The sequence below is a fragment of the Dama dama genome, chromosome 13 (genome assembly GCF_033118175.1).
Source record: "Dama dama isolate Ldn47 chromosome 13, ASM3311817v1, whole genome shotgun sequence".
Classification (NCBI taxonomy): Eukaryota; Metazoa; Chordata; class Mammalia; order Artiodactyla; family Cervidae; genus Dama; species Dama dama.
The window spans coordinates 35,390,905-35,406,442 of record NC_083693.1 but is presented as its reverse complement, the minus strand read 5'-3'; the positions used below and the strand labels follow the sequence as shown (position 1 = coordinate 35,406,442).

Sequence of the window (15,538 nt, the reverse complement as noted above, 5' to 3'; positions counted from 1 at the left end):
GCCAAGATTGGTGTCAGTGGGGTGCCCCACGCAAAGGAGTCCACGGTTCAAATGTGTAGGTTTGAAGTAAGGATGGTGATGTTGGGAGCTCGGTTCCTTTGCCTGGAGGCCCCAGCGTTTGGCCAGAGAGGGACAACAAACGGTCACCTTGAACTTCTGTAAAGCGTCCTGATGTGTCAGTCCAGCCATCGATTCCCCATTGAGTTCCAGAATTTCATCACCTGTTGGGAGAGGGAGGAGGGAGGAATTGTAGCTGAGAAGAGTGTGGCCCCCCAGGGGGCGTTACCCCCACCTTAAACTCTAGTGCCCTCCCCCACCCCCTCTCCAGCTCTCTGTGTGATGCACAAACCACCACAGAGCACATTACTCACCCAGGTCTCTCCCACTGAGAGGCGGGCAGGGCAGCAGGGCTGGGCCTTCTCTGGCCCCTCTTACGGTCCAGGGTGGGATCCAGAGTCCTTAGCCAAGGCCTGGCCCAGTCGGCTCCCTGTCCACCTCCTGGCTTCACCTCTTCCCCTCCAGCTTCAGCCCCTCATGCCGCCCTCTCCCCTGGACCACTTGCTGAAACATCATACACCTGCCTTTCCACTGTCATCTGTGAAGCTCTGTGCTTGTTTCCATGGATCTTCTCAACTACAACATGTATCTCCTACATTTTCCAGCTACCATCTCTTTATTTTTTGTTGCACTGGGTCTTTGTTGTGGTCCACAAGCTTTCTTTAGTTGCCATGAGTGGGCTTAGTTGCCCTGTGGCATGTGGGATCTTAGTTCCCCAGTCAGGGATCGAACCCGTGTCCCCTGCATTAGAAGGTAGATTCTTAACCACTGAACCACCAGGGAAGTCCCAGCTACTGCCTCTTAACCTCTCAGTCTCTTCCGATTTTGTGCTCTTGGGGCACCTGGCACCTCCCACTCTCAGAGCTCTCATCATCCCAGTGGTCACTGATAGCCCAAGAGTCCCTCCCTGAAGATGGGGCTTTGTAACAGCAGGCACTGTACCCCGAGGGCCAGTTCTGGGTGAGGCCTCCCTAGTACTCACTAAATGTGGGTTGGATGTGATGTTTCCAGAATGCCATGAAGATCATGTCTTATAGAAGAGGAAAGTGAGCTCAGAGAAGTCTGAAGTTCATATGGTAACAAGAATTAGGACTGGGGGCTTTTTACTCCAAGTCCTGTCTCCACAACACTAACACACCTAAGAGAAGAATTTTTTCTGTATCCAGAAATCCATTTTTATGTGCACAGAAAATCACTTTCTCCCATTCATTCAATCTATTCAATACACCAACAGACAGCACTGTCTCTGTTTTGTTTTTTTTGTTTTGTTTTTGTTTGACCACACTGCAAGGCATGTGGGATTTTAGTTTCCCAACCAGGGATTGAACCTGTGCCCTCTACTGTGGAAGCACAGAGTCTTAACCACTGGACCCCGAGGGAAGTCCTCTGCTTTTGTATTTTTAACATGACTTTCTGGCCTGATTGCTGTTGTTGAATCTGCAGTCATTTAATTATGGGTCCATTATATGTCTATTTCTGCTTTATTGACTATGCCAAAGACTTTGTGTGGATCACAATAAACTGTGGAAAATTCTGAAAGAGATGGGAATACCAGACCACCTGACCTGCCTCTTGAGAAACCTATATGCAGGTCAGGAAGCAACAGTTAGAACTGGACAGGAAACAACACACTGGTTCCAAATAGGAAAAGGAGTACGTCAAGGCTGTATATTGTCGCCCTGCTTGTTTAACTTATATGCAGAGTACATCATGAGAAACACTGGGCTGGAAGAAGCACAAGCTGGAATCAAGATTGCCGGGAGAAATATCAATAACCTTAGATGTGCAGATGACACCACCCTTATGGCAGAAAGTGAAGAGGAACTAAAAAGCCTCTTGATGAAAGTGAAAGAGGAGAGTGAAAAAGTTGGCTTAAGGCTCAACATTCAGAAAACTAAGATCATGGCATCTGGTCCCATCAATTCATGGGAAATAGATGGGGAAACAGTGGAAACAGTGGCTGACTTTATTTTGGGGGCTCCAAAATCACTGCAGATGGTGACTGCAGCCATGAAATTAAAAGACGCTTACTTCTTGGAAGGAAAGTTATGACCAACCTAGATAGCATATTAAAAAGCAGAGACATTACTTTGACAACAAGGTCCTTCTGGTCAAGGCTATGGTTTTTCCAGTGGTCATGTATCGATGTGAGAGTTGGACTGTGAAGAAAGCTGAGCACTGAAGAATTGATGCTTTTGAACTGTGGTGTTGGAGAAGACTCTTGAGAGTCCCTTGGACTGCAAGGAGATCCAACCAGTCCATCCAAAAGGAGATCAGTCCTGGGTGTTGATTGGAAGGACTGATGCTGAAGCTGAAGCTCCAATACTTAGGCCACCTCATGCGAAGAGCTGACTCATTGGAAAACACCCTGATGCTGGGAGGGATTGGGGGCAGGAGGAGAAGGGGACGACAGAGGATGAGATGGTTGGATGGCATCACTGACTCAATGGACATGGGTTTGAGTAAACTCCAGGAGTTGGTGATGGACAGGGAGGCCTGGCATGCTGCAATTCATGGGGTTGCAAAGAGTCGGACACAAATGAGCGACTGAACTGAACTGAACTGATAGACAATCCATCTTTTTTTCTCTGGTTGTTTTAAATACACTTTTCCCTTTGTCTTCAATAGGCTGAATTTTAACTAGGATGTATTGGGGTGCTTCCTCATATTGAAGTTCTGGGCTTTGAAATAATTCTAGAATATTCTTAACCATGCTCTCATTACCTATCACTCCCCTGCTCTCATGATGCTCTTTCTTTCTAGAATTCTCATTAGATTATTCTAGACCTTCTCAACCTCTTTTCCTTGTTTCTCTAGTGCTCATCTTTTTCTTCTCCATTGCTCTGTGTGGCCTCCTGGATAATTTCCAGCTCACATATTCTCCTGACAGTTGCATTTATCTGCTGTCTAACCCATTCACCAAGGTTTGTTTGTTTTTAAATTTCAATGGCTTTACTTTTTTTAATTTCTAAGTTATATTTTCACATTTATCTTTTCACTGTGTTCTATTCTTTCCTTATTGTTTTTCAGTTACTTCTTTTATTTTTTTTCAGCATATTATACACTGAGAAATAATCACCACAATATTGTTGTTGTTCAGTTGCTAAGTCATGTCTGATTCTTTTTGACCCAATGGACTGACCCAATGGACTGTAGCACCCCAGGCTTTCCTGTCCTTCACCATCTCCTGGAGTTTGCTTAACTCATAATCTAGTTAATATTAGTCACCACACCTGGTTACAAGTTTTTTTTTCATTGTGATGAGAAAACTTGCAAGATCTACTATCTAAAGAGGTATGTGGTTGTCAAAGCAGTGGAGGGCTGGAAGAGGGAAGGAGTGGGAGTTTGGGATTGGCAGATGCAAACTAGTATATAGAGGATGGATAAACAGGAAGGTCCTACTGTACAGCACAGGGAACTATACTCAATATCCTATGATAAGCCATAATGGAGAAGAATATGAAAAAGAATATAAATGTGTATCACTGAGTTGCTTTGCTATACAGCAGAAATTAGCACAACACTGTAAATCATCTATACTTCAATAAAAAAACTTTTAAAAAGCTCTACTCTCTCAGCAACTTTCAAACGCACAATATAATATTATTAACTAAAGTCACCATCATTGATTCATTTTATAACTGGAAGCTCATGACTTTTGACCACCTTCAGCAACCACCCATTTAGTCTCCGAATCTGTGAGTTCAGGTTTTTTGTTCTGTTTTTAGTCCACATGTAAATAAGATCATGTACTGTCTTTCTCTGTCTGATTTATCTCACACAGCATAATGTCTTCAAGGTCCATCCATGTTGTCCTAAGTGGCAGGATTTAATTCTTTTTGTGGCTGAAAAGTTATAGTCTTTATTTTCAACCCATTTTCAAGGGGAGCTTGTTTACTAGTGGAACTCCCACTAGTAAAAAGTGGGAGACATTAATTTGCCAATAAAGGTCCTTCTGGTCAAGGCTATGGTTTTTCCAGTGGTCATGTATCGATGTGAGAGTTGGACTGTGAAGAAAGCTGAGCACTGAAGAATTGATGCTTTTGAAGTGTGGTGTTGGAGAAGACTCTTGAGAATCCCTTGGCCTGCAAGGAGATCCAACCAGTCCATCCTAAAGGAGATCAGTCCTGGGTGTTAATTGGAAGGACTGATGCTGAAGCTGAAGCTCCAATACTTAGGCCACCTCGTGCGAAGAGTTGACTCATTGGAAAAGACCCTGATGCTGGGAGGGAACTCCCCTCAGACTGCTTTTATTTTTTCCCTTTCTTTCCAGTAGGCACCCAGGGGTCTCAGGGCTGGTTTAGGTCTAGTTGTAACATAAGCTCGGTGGTGTGGGAGTCCTGAGACCCAGGTTCTGATGGGAAAGCTGCAGACTCACCCAGACACAGGCTGATTCTTTGTTTTCTTGAGGGAGATGTCTTTCCTCCACCCAAGAGCTGAGGACAATGTTATATTTCCTCCTTGCTTCCCTTAGCTTGCTGGCTCATGAGCACAAAGGCTTTCTGCAGGTTCTCAGAGGTTCCCAGGGCCCATGGCCACCTCCCCTGTCCCTGTGTGGGCATCAAACCCCAGCCCCTGGGCCTTATGCCATAAGCAGCTTCCTGTGCTATTGACAGGGACAGAGTGAAGAGACAAAGTAGGTGATTAAATAGTTAATCCCACTAGGGGACTGTGAGTAGAAAAAATACCAGAGAGCCTGTCAGCTAATGATTACTTAGGAAAGCAGGTTTGCTTAACCACAGAACCAAGCAGGCCTGTTTAGCTACAAAACCATGCGACAGAAGCTGGAGACATGCTCCCAAAACAGGAAAACAACAGTGGCGTGAGCCCCACATTCTGCCCAGTGAGCTCAGCAAGTTAACAATCCCTAGGACACGCTCTCTGCACACATGAGAAAGAGTAATGTGTGGACCTAGCTTGGCCTGTAGGGACAAGAAAACGCTCCTGGCCAACCTGGAGGAGGAGCTGATGATGGACGCATGACGTCTACTCAAGAAAGAGAAAGAAGGTCTTCTTCTCCCCACGTTTCCTTATTATTATAAAACTGAAGCCCCATAAGTTCTCAGGGTGTGGCATTTCTCATCTGCCCACCTATAGAACTCACAAGTGTCCTATTCTAATAAACCACTCCTTATCTACTACTTTGTCTCTCACTGAATTCTTTCTGTGCTGAGACATAAAGAACAATGGTACCAGAGCTTTTTGGAGCCCTAGAAACGACACCAGTCAGTTTCACTATCACATCATCAACTCCTGGGAATGTCATACTTGAGATTAAGTGGTTTCTTTGTGTCTGAAAAGCTGGGCGTTTCCATTTCTTTCTCTAGAGTTTGAAAGTGCTGTTTTATCCAATGTGTCTGTGACAATAAAAGAGGTGGGGAGAATATTCAAATCAGCTTGATATGTTCAGTTGCTAAAACTAGAGGAGAAAAACAAAAGGCTCAGTCCTCGTCCTTAGAAGATGCCAAGTTGAGGAATGAAAATTCACAAATTAAAAAAATAATCACAATATAACTAAGTGCATGCTGAAGGAAGGATTTATAAAGGACATACTTCATACTTCACTACTCATTCTTCATTACACAAAATCCTGAACTTGTCTTCAAATTATTAGAAGGTCCATCCCAACGGAGCCACGGAGCCCAACTCTGGAACCCCCAGTCTTTATTCCTTATTTGGTCATTTCTGGTGGAAGGTGATTAGCCTCGGTTTTGCCATATAAATCTTACACAATCATTTTTTTGCAAGGAGAATACAGATAAAATATTATTAGCCTTGATCTGGACACAATAGTTTTGTTGCACCTGTCAACTACAAATTGGCACCTGCCAAGGGCATCTGCCATCTGCCTCTGTGGAGATTGAACCCTGGGCTGCTGCAGCTGTTGACTTTTGACACACCCTGAAGCGAGTCCAGGGTAGAGAGTGAGGCACTTTGAGCTCCAGGGAAACTGGTGGAACAGATCTTTATAGATAGCTAGATAATTTCAGGAACTGATTTTATGACCCCAATCCTCACATTTCCTCATATCTAGAAAAGCACTAAGATTAGCTCTTAGTGACATTAGCTCCTCGTGACTAGCAGAAAACCTCTTGTAAAGTAAGTGCTTGATTGCACTGAACGCCGCCTTCACCAAAATCTTATATACTGACCTTCCCCCACTACCTGTTTGGAGCAGTCTCTCAGCCCTCTTCACTCTCCTCTCTTCCCTGCCTCCTTTATCCACTCTATAACTTCAGCTATTTTCCACATGACCCTATAAACAATTCAACAAGCTTAATTCCCTTCTTGAACTGGGACCCAAATTTTCATTCGCCTGTTGGACTGCGCCACCTAGTGGTCACCTGGAGACCTGACTCCACTCTGCTGTTTAAAACTGAATATCTTCATTTGGTCCTCTTCCTTCACCTTCTTGTGGTTGCTGTTCAGTCACTAAGTCATGTTCAACTCTTTGCAACCCCATGGACTGCAGCACACCAGGCTTCCCTGTCCTTCTCCCGGAGTTTGCTCAAACTCATGTCCATTGAGTCGGTGATGCCATCCAACCATCTCACCCTCTCTTGCCCTCAGTCCTCCTGCCCTCAATCTTTCCTAGCAGCAGGGTCTTTTCCAATAAGTCTGCTCTTTGCATCAGGCAGCCAAAGTATTGGAGCTTCAGCTTCAGAATCAGTCTTTCCAATGAATATTCAGGGTTGATTTCCTTTAGGATTGATTGATTTGATCTCCTTGCAGTCCAAGGGACTCTCAAGAGTCTTCTTCAGCACCGCAGTTTGAAAGCATCAGTTCTTTGGGACTCATCTTTCTTTATGGTCCAACTCTCATATCCATACATGACTACTGGAAAAACCATAGCTTTGACTAGATGGATCTTTGTCAGTGAAGTGGTCTCTGCTTTTTAATATGCTGTCTAGGTTTGTCATAACTTTTCTTTTAAGGAGCAAGTATCTTTTAATTTTGTGGCTGCAGTCACTGTCTGCAGTGATTCTGGAGCCCAAGAAAATAAAATCTGTCACTGTTTCCACTTTTTCCCCATCTATTTTCATGAAGTGATGGCACCGGATGCTACAAACTTCGTTTTTTGAATGTTGAGTTTTAAGCCAGTTTTTTCACTCTCCTCTTTCACCCTCATCAAGAAGCTCTTTGGTTCCTCTTCACTTTCTGGCATTAAAGTTGTATCATCTGCATATCTGTGGTTGTTGATATTTTTCTGGGCAATCTTGATTCCAGCTTGTGATTTATCCAGTCCTCCGCCTCTTTTCTATGTAATTCATCATCGTTCTCTAGTTCACTAAGATCAGACACCTTCAGGGGTTCTCTGGCCTCATCTGCCACCTCCACAGAAGCCACTGCTTCACCCTTCAGCATCTGTCTCCTCCCAAGTTTACAGCCTCAGGGAAGACCCTGAAGAGCTGGGAGCCTGGCTCTTAAAACAGCCTCTGAACTGGTTTTACTGTTTCTGGTGTCTGGCCAGTCCACTTCGTCTTACACTCAGCTTCCTGAATCATCTTAAAAAAAACCAAACAAAAAAACCCTAGTCCTGGCTGGTCCCTCCCAAATTAGAAAAAGCTTCCAACACTCCCCACTGTCCATATAATAAAATCCATATGCATAACCCTGTATAATGTTACAATTGGCAAACTTTTTCTATAAAGAGCCAGACAGAAAACGTTTTAAACTTTGCAAGCACAAGCTGTCTGTAGAAACTACTCAATGCTGCCCAAGAGCAGCTGTAGACCAGAGGTCAATGAATGAGTATGGCTGTGTCCCGGTAAAGCTTTTCTATGGAGACTGAAATTTGAATTTAATTTGTCACAAAAGCATCAAAACCTCTTTTGACTTTTTTTCAGCCATTGAAGAAACAGGAAAACTGTCCTTCGTTCGTGAGCCTTATAAACATAGGCAGTGGCCCAGACGTGGCCTGCAAGGCTCTAGTTGGTAGACCCTACCCTGAACAAGTTGGATTATTAAAAGTGGTGAGGCTCCCAGCAGAGTATACAGAAACTGGCCTGGTAGGGAAGAGAAGGAAGGTTGTGAAGTCTCTTGTCTTTAAAGATCCATTTGTAGCCCAGTGCCAGGTCTGCAGGGTTTTCAGTCTGCTCCCTGACCATCTGCCCCCAAATTCTGCCTTCCAGTTAGAACTGTGGTCAAGCCTCTTGTCCAATAACCGGTGGGTGACTGTGGGGTGGGACTGGGTGGGGAGAAAACCCTACCCTCCAGGACAAGGAGACAGAGAGGGGCACTCGGGGAGCATCTCAGGCCCTTCAACCCTTTCCTCGCAGGGGCTTCCCTCCCCAGAAGAGATGAAAAAGCTGAAGGGAGGTAGTTGATAGCACAGGGTGGGCAGAAGGGGAAGGAGGGCAGCGGGTGGACCATTAGCTCCTCAGTAGAAGGACCCAGTCTCATAACCCTCCGCATTCCTAGGGTCCAGAACGGGGCAGGCTCGCAGAGAACGTTCACCCAACTCATTAGAGCACTGGGTCTGGCTCCTCATGGTTGTGGGCTGAGGTGGGCAGACAACAGAAAAGAAACAGGATGTCAATGGGAGGGGGGGTGCCAGCAACTGAGAGGAGCCTTGAAAAGCAAAGGCACAACAGGAATGCAAGGGGCAGAGCAGATGCCTTGGTCCTCTGTCCCAGGGCAGTGACAGGACTGAGACTGAGTGTGCAAACACACCCAGCCAACGGGCCAGACATGACAGAGCCATCAAGGCCATGTACCCCACTGCCTGCAGACTCTGCAGAATCCAGGCAACCTGGATTCTGAAGGCTTGAGACACATGTTACATTCCCAAGAGCTTCTACCGGGGCTTCCCTAGTGGTCCAGTGGCTAAGACTTTGCCTTCCAATGCAGGGGGTCTGGGTTCGATTCCTGGTTGGGGAATTAAGATCCCACATGCCTCACGGCCAAGAAACCAAAACATAAAACAGAAGCAATTTTGTAATAAACTCAATAAAGACTTTAAAATGGTCCACACAAACAGTTTCTACTGGAAGCCTGGGGATTCTCTTTTGATTCCTCCAACGTCACCTAGTAAAGCCCGGGAGATCTACCTTCTTGTAGTCTTCCATCAGCTGCTGCTGCTCCCCCTGCAAAGATGGTTTTAACGTAAATTCCAATGGGGCCGTAAATGCTGTCCTTGCCTCCAACAATGCTGAAGCCCAGGCCCTGGGAAAGAGGAGGAGAAGGTCAGACTGAGGCGTGTTCCATGCCATTCATAGGGGTTTCCCCGGTGGCTCAGTGATAAAGGAACCCACCTGCCAATGCAGGAAACTTACATTCGATCCCTGGGTGGGGGAGATCCCCTAAGAAAACAAATGGCAACCCACTGCAGTATACTTGTTGGTGTCCTTTTCCATTCTGCTTTCTTTTTTATATGTACACAATTTTTATTTTTTAGGCTGTGCCATGCACACATAGGATCTTAGTTCCCCAACCAGGGATTGAATCTCATCCCTTGCATTGGAAGCACAGACTCTTAACTGCTGGACATCAGGGGAGTCCTTGCCTTCTTTTGAGCACTGCAAAAGACAATCTCAAAAACAGTCTCAAAGTCAACTGTATTAAAATGCATCTGCCCAAATGCAAGAGATGATGAAGGACAGGAAAGCCTGGTGTGCTACAGTCCATGGGGTCACAAAGAGTTGGACACGACTGAGCAACTGAACAACAAAAAACACAAGAAGGTAAGAGCATTGTGATTTACGAATCAGGAAGAGGAGCTGTTTGGAGAAAATCGGGCACTGGATAGAGTGACTCCCTTGTGACTAGAGGGACAGTCATCTTAGCTCTTCCCACTGGTGTCTCCTTGTTTGCCTCTGCTGAGCTCCCAAGAGATAGAAGTGATGGGGGGGTGGAGAGGAGGACTTCAGACATGTGGAGCCTTCCTCTAGGAAGACCATTGTGGTGAATAGCTCTTCTCTTACACTACACGCCAAAATCATGAGGTGGGTAGAAAGCTACCCTTCCATTAAGCATCTTGGTCACTTGGGCTGGCCTGAGAACTCTGCAGCAGCAGCTGCGTCTGCCTCAGAAGTTCTTCGGTGCCCATGTTAGCTCCTCACTCGGGGCAGCATGCTCTGCGGGGCGTGCCCAGGAGCACTGGGGCTGTCCCACCACCCCCACTGCTTTTCTCCCTATCTTTCAGTACTTCTCGACTGTGAGGCAAAAATCAGTCTGCATATCTGAATTCGGGGAGACACAGGGACTGAATGTGTGTCCCCACCCATCAAATCAGTGCATTAGGGGGAAACTTTCAGAGGTGACTAGGCCATAAAGGTGGGGCCCTCATGAAGGGGGCAGGGGCAAGACAGGGGGAGGAGATAAAGAAACACAACCACCGTGTGTGAAATAAGTCGGCTACAAGGAGACATTACACAGTCCAGGGATCAGAGCCACTATTTTACAATAACTGTGAATAGAATACAATCTTTAAAAGTTGTGAGTCACTATGTTGTATACCTGCAACATACAATATTGTACATCAACTATGTGCGTGCTCTGTTGCTCAGTCGTGTCCGACTCAGTGACCCAAGGACAGTAGACCGTCAGGCTCCTCTGTCCACGGGATTCTCCAGGCAAGAACATGGGAGTGGGTTGCCATGCCCTCCTCTAGGGGATCTTCCCCACCCAGGGGTCAAACCTGGGTCTCTTGCATTGCAGGCAGATTCTTTACCATCTTAGCCACTGTAAAATCATGGAAGAAGTACTCAACATGCATGTCAACTGCCAGCACCTTCTACTTGGACTCCCAGCCTCCAGAGCCATGAGAAATAAACATATGCTGTTTAAGCTACCCAGTCTATAGTATTTTTGTTACAGCACCTGAACTGACTATGACAGCGATTTGAACTGAATCATCGGGTAAAACTGTTTTCAAAAACAGCAAACCAGGGACAAACTGGGGAACATTTGTCTTCCTGTGACCTGCTTTGTACAGAGCTAGCCTGCCTGCCCCTCCCTGAGCCCGCTCGCATGACAGCATCTGACACTCCTGTTCCAAGCCCGGATCCCCAGCACCGCTCCCCATCCCCACCGGGACATGACAGCTCCCTGGGAACACGTGTCCATCCAGAAGCCTCCCCTGGCCATAGTCCTTGCTCACCTTGGCCTGGCCCTTCATCAGCACGATGTTGGAGATGACAGACGCCTGCAGGCCCCCTGAGGGCTGCACGAGCTGAGCTGTGCTGAGCGACCGTGTTGGTCTCGACAAGCCCTGGAAAAAGGATGAGGTGGAGAGAGGATGAGTCCAAGGATGTCAGCTCACTCCCTCAGGAAGGGGAAAAGCCCACGGAGAAGACCTTGACGCCTGCTCTTCTGAGGGTCCGCCGCATGGCGGCTGCAGTGTGGTGAATGCAGGGCAGATGGTTGGGAGTCCAGTGCAAGGGTCTGTTTTGGTGGCCCCAAGAGACAGCTTTGCTGAGCCCAGGCTCCCTTTTGACCAGCAGCCAGATGCTCACTAAGATTTGTTACAGGAGTGAGTCCTGAGTCACAGACCACACATCACAGACCGCAGACAGTGAGTCCTATACTTAGAGTCCCCAGCAGAGGCTGGGGGGCCAATGGCCAAGAATGTCCTCAACAGAATCCAAGACACATTTACAGAGATCCTTATCTGGGCCAGGCACAGGGTGGTAGGCAGAGGGTCAGGAACCTCAAGATGTGGGACTTCCCTGGTAGGCTGGTGGTTAAGAATCTGCCTTCTGATGCCAGGGACATAGGTTTGATCCCTGGTCAGGGAACTAAGACCCCACATGCTTGCAGTGCAGTCAAATAAGTATATAGGACTCTTTTAAAAAATTGTTTTTAAAAATGTGAACTCCCATGCCTTCCTTAACTTGCCCCCACTTCCCTCGACAACCTATTAGGGTCGCTATACAGATGAAACAAAGGGATCCATGTAAAGCCCCACTTTAGGGTCTGCACAGGTGGAGTGCTCTTTGCCCAGGAGATCCTATTAACATGGAAGCAGCCGTGGGCAATGGTCACAGGTGACCATTCTTCATGTTGTTCTTTGCCCCCAAGCCAGCTGCTCACCTTATGTAACCCTGTGGACATCAAACCGCCAGGAAGTTTCTTCAGGAAGTCCTCCCCTCACTCCCTCTTCTCGGGGCTCCCCACCCTTCATTCTTACCACAAACTTTGCTGCAGAAAAGTCCAGTTGTTGAGAGAGAGACTTCCTGCCGCTGCAGAGGGAATAAGGCTGCCTGTCCGTGGAAGCCGATGACTTCTTGGTCATTGGAAAATCCGTCTCTCCTGTGCAATAAGGATTGACACCTAACCCAGGAGAGGAAAGAAAGGGAGAAATCATTTGTGCTCTCAGAGAATGAAGCTCTCTGAGATAGAACATTGTCCTTGCCCACAGCCAGCCCTCACGAGCTGGGGGCCAGAGTGAACTTGAAGGATAGTCGCCAGGTACATGATAGGGGAGGGCAGAGGAAGAAGTAGCCAGTACTCTGGCTACCTTCATCCATGCTGTGTGCACCACGGGATGAGGGTGGGACTGTCGCTTCCATTTCTACTCAGCTCAACTCAGTGAGGGTTGATGTGGCCTCTCCTACGTGTCAAGTAGGATGCTGGGTGCTCAGGAAACCACAATGATCTGTCAGCTCCAGTCCCTGCTGCCAGGGGTGAAGAGGGGGGCATTTCAAGAGAGAGGAGGAAAGCAGAAATGATGCCCCATACAGGCAGGGCCAGAGAAGAGATGGGGCAGAAGCCTGGATGATCTGCCTGTTACACACACATTTGCACACAGGCATACAAACACCCCTAACGCGAGTGCGTGCTCAGCCATGTCTGACTCTTTGCGACCCCATGGACTGTAGTCCACCAGGCTCCTCTGTCCATGGGATTCTCCAGACAAGAATACTGCAGTGGGTTGCCATGCCTTCCCCAGGGATCAAACCTGGGTCTCCTGCATTGGCAGGTGGATTCTTTACCACTGCAGGACCAGGGAAGGCCACATATCCCTAACACAGGCAGACAAAGAGTCAACTCTTGAGTCCTTGGGGATCTAAGAAAATGCATGGCAATCTTCTTCTCTTCCTTTAGGGGGAAACTCAGACTTCCTTTTATCCAACCAGGAAATCTACTCTACTGCTTCCAGCTGGAAATATCTTCAGAGATTATCTGCCATGGCTCCTCACTGTCTAAGACCAGTGCATCCCAACTGAAATACAATGCAAGTCATATATGTAATCTGAAAATTTCTAGTAGCCACATTTTTAAAAGTAAAAGAAAAAGAAAGAGTTTAATGTTAATAAATTTTTTTTTTTTGGTCATGCTTCACAGCTTGAGGGATGCTAGTTCCCTGACCAGGGATCAAACCCATGTCTCCTGCAGAGGAACTGCAGAGTGTTAACCACTGGACTTCCAGGGAAGTTCCTAATAATATATTTTATTTAGTTCAATATACCTAAACTCTGTCATTTCAACATTTAAATAATCTGCAAAGTTATTAATGAGGTACTTTGCATCTTTTCTTTAGTTTTGTGCTTAGTCTTTTCAATGGACACATCATTTACCCTTCTGAGCATCTCCATTTGGATAAGCCACATTCCAAGTGAGCAGGATGTGAACACTGGCCACTGTGCTGGACGGCAGGCACCCAGAGAAGAGCGGGGCCTTCCCAGTGTCCCTCCACACAAGTGGCTTTGGTGGGAAATTCCCCAAGAGAAAGATGTGAGATTGGTGGTGGTTCAGAGGGAAGATGGTGGTGGTTCAGAGGGAAGAAGGCAGGTTGGCACAGAGCTTTGGTTTGCATTTATTCTTAGGGTAGGAAAGACTTAAATTGGTTTATAGGCTGGAGAAAGGAAGCCACTACCCAGAGTGGGCTGAGAAAATGGGACACAACTGGCTTTCCTGGAGATGTGAGATCCTTAAGGGAGGAGGAGGAAAGGGATGAAGGCCTGGGGGAGAAAGGAGGTGTTGTGGTTCACTGGCGATCCGAGTGGCTGGGGAAATATTCCCCTGCCAGGACAGCTGCTCCCAGCATCTCTCCACACTAGGAGGTGATTCTCCCCAACGCACAGGGACCAACTGCCCCCAGAGGGGCCAGGAGAGAGAGGAAGCCGAGAGGTTCAGAAAACCATGCTCCAGAAAGAGGGGACAAAGAATCATGGGGCAGAGTTGGGAAGTGGAGCTATAGATGGTCCTAAATCTGCCTGAGCATCATGTTTTTAAAAAATATATAATTTTGTTTATTTATTTATTTTTGGCCGTGCTGGGTCTTTGTTGCTGCGAAGGCTTTTCTCTAGTTACAGCAAGCAGTGGCTACTCTCTGGTTGCGGTGCATGGGCTTCTCTTGTTGAGGAGCACAGACTGTGGGGCGCATGGGCTCAGTAGTTGCGGCTCCCGGGCTCTAGAGCACAGGCTCAGCAGCTGTGGTGCATGGGCTTAGTTGCCCCCAGGCATGTGGGATCTTCCCAGACCAGGGATTGAACCTGCGTCTCCTGCATTGGCAGGTGGATTGTTAACCAGTGAGCCACCAAGGAAGCCCAGGCAATGTGTTTATTGGGTGTTTTATCATAAGTGGCTCAAATCTCAATGCCCCACCCAGACCTGCTGAATCCATGCCTGCACAGATGGGGTCTGGGGGAGTCTGTGTGTTTATCAGGCTCCCCTGGTGATGTGTCCAGCCCTCAGTGGTCCTTTGGGGAAACTCAAAAGTCCAATCCTTACTTTATCATGAGGAAATGGATCCCAGTCTCCCATTCTCCTGCCCTCAGCAGGGCAAGGGGACTACCGTATCAAGAAGGGCAGCCGTGCATGGCTTGGGTTCAGGGAATATGGACAAGTAAACACGAGGCCAACTTGGATCAGCCCATAGGACAGAAGCACCTAAAGCCACTGGCCGGCACCATGGGAGTAAGACAGGCCACGCCAGCTCCGCTTCTACCTTCACTGAGCCAGGCAGAAAGAAAAAAAAAAAAAAACCAACCCAGGCTTTCTGAGGTTCCTGCTCCCACTGTGAGTTCAGATCAGCAAGGACATAGGCTTGGAGTCAGGACAGAACAGTCTCTCCAAAGCACCAACTGATGGTCTGAGCCCTCTCCTGTCCCTTCTGAAAATTACTGGATATGTTCCAACATCAAGGAAATAAATCAAAATTATCACCTTGGCTGAGGTGGGAGGGAGTTGAAACCAGTTAACATGTAGCCCTGAGTTCACTGAAAATGGGGTTATAAAATCCAAATGCAAAAGCCAAAACAATTTTTGACAGGGAAACTATGTGTTTTGATGGTTATATAATAACATGCTTTCAAATTGTGGTCCCTTGGACAGAAGGAGATCAAACCAGTCAATCCTAAAGGGAATCAATCCTGAATATTCATTGGAAGGGCTGATGCTGAAGCTGAAGCTCCAAAACTTTGGCTACCTGATGTGAAGAAGTGAGTCATTGGAAAAGACCCTGATGCTGGGAAAGATTGAAGGCAGGAGAAGAGGGTGACAGAGGATGAAATCATTGGATGGCATCACCGACTCA

General features: G+C 47.0%; 1 protein-coding gene across 2 annotated transcripts in view; it reads right to left on the bottom strand.

The window, feature by feature from the left end:
• IL16 (interleukin 16) overlaps positions 1-15,538 on the bottom strand; it is a 122,947-nt gene that overhangs the window by 37,573 nt on the left and 69,836 nt on the right. For both annotated transcript variants that reach the window (XM_061158856.1, XM_061158855.1), the window contains 4 exons: positions 12,188-12,330; positions 11,159-11,269; positions 9,108-9,222; positions 148-221 (listed from right to left, as the gene is read on the bottom strand). In XM_061158856.1, coding sequence (XP_061014839.1) covers positions 148-221; positions 9,108-9,222; positions 11,159-11,269; positions 12,188-12,330 — 443 coding nt within the window. The remainder of the gene's footprint in view (positions 1-147; positions 222-9,107; positions 9,223-11,158; positions 11,270-12,187; positions 12,331-15,538) is intronic.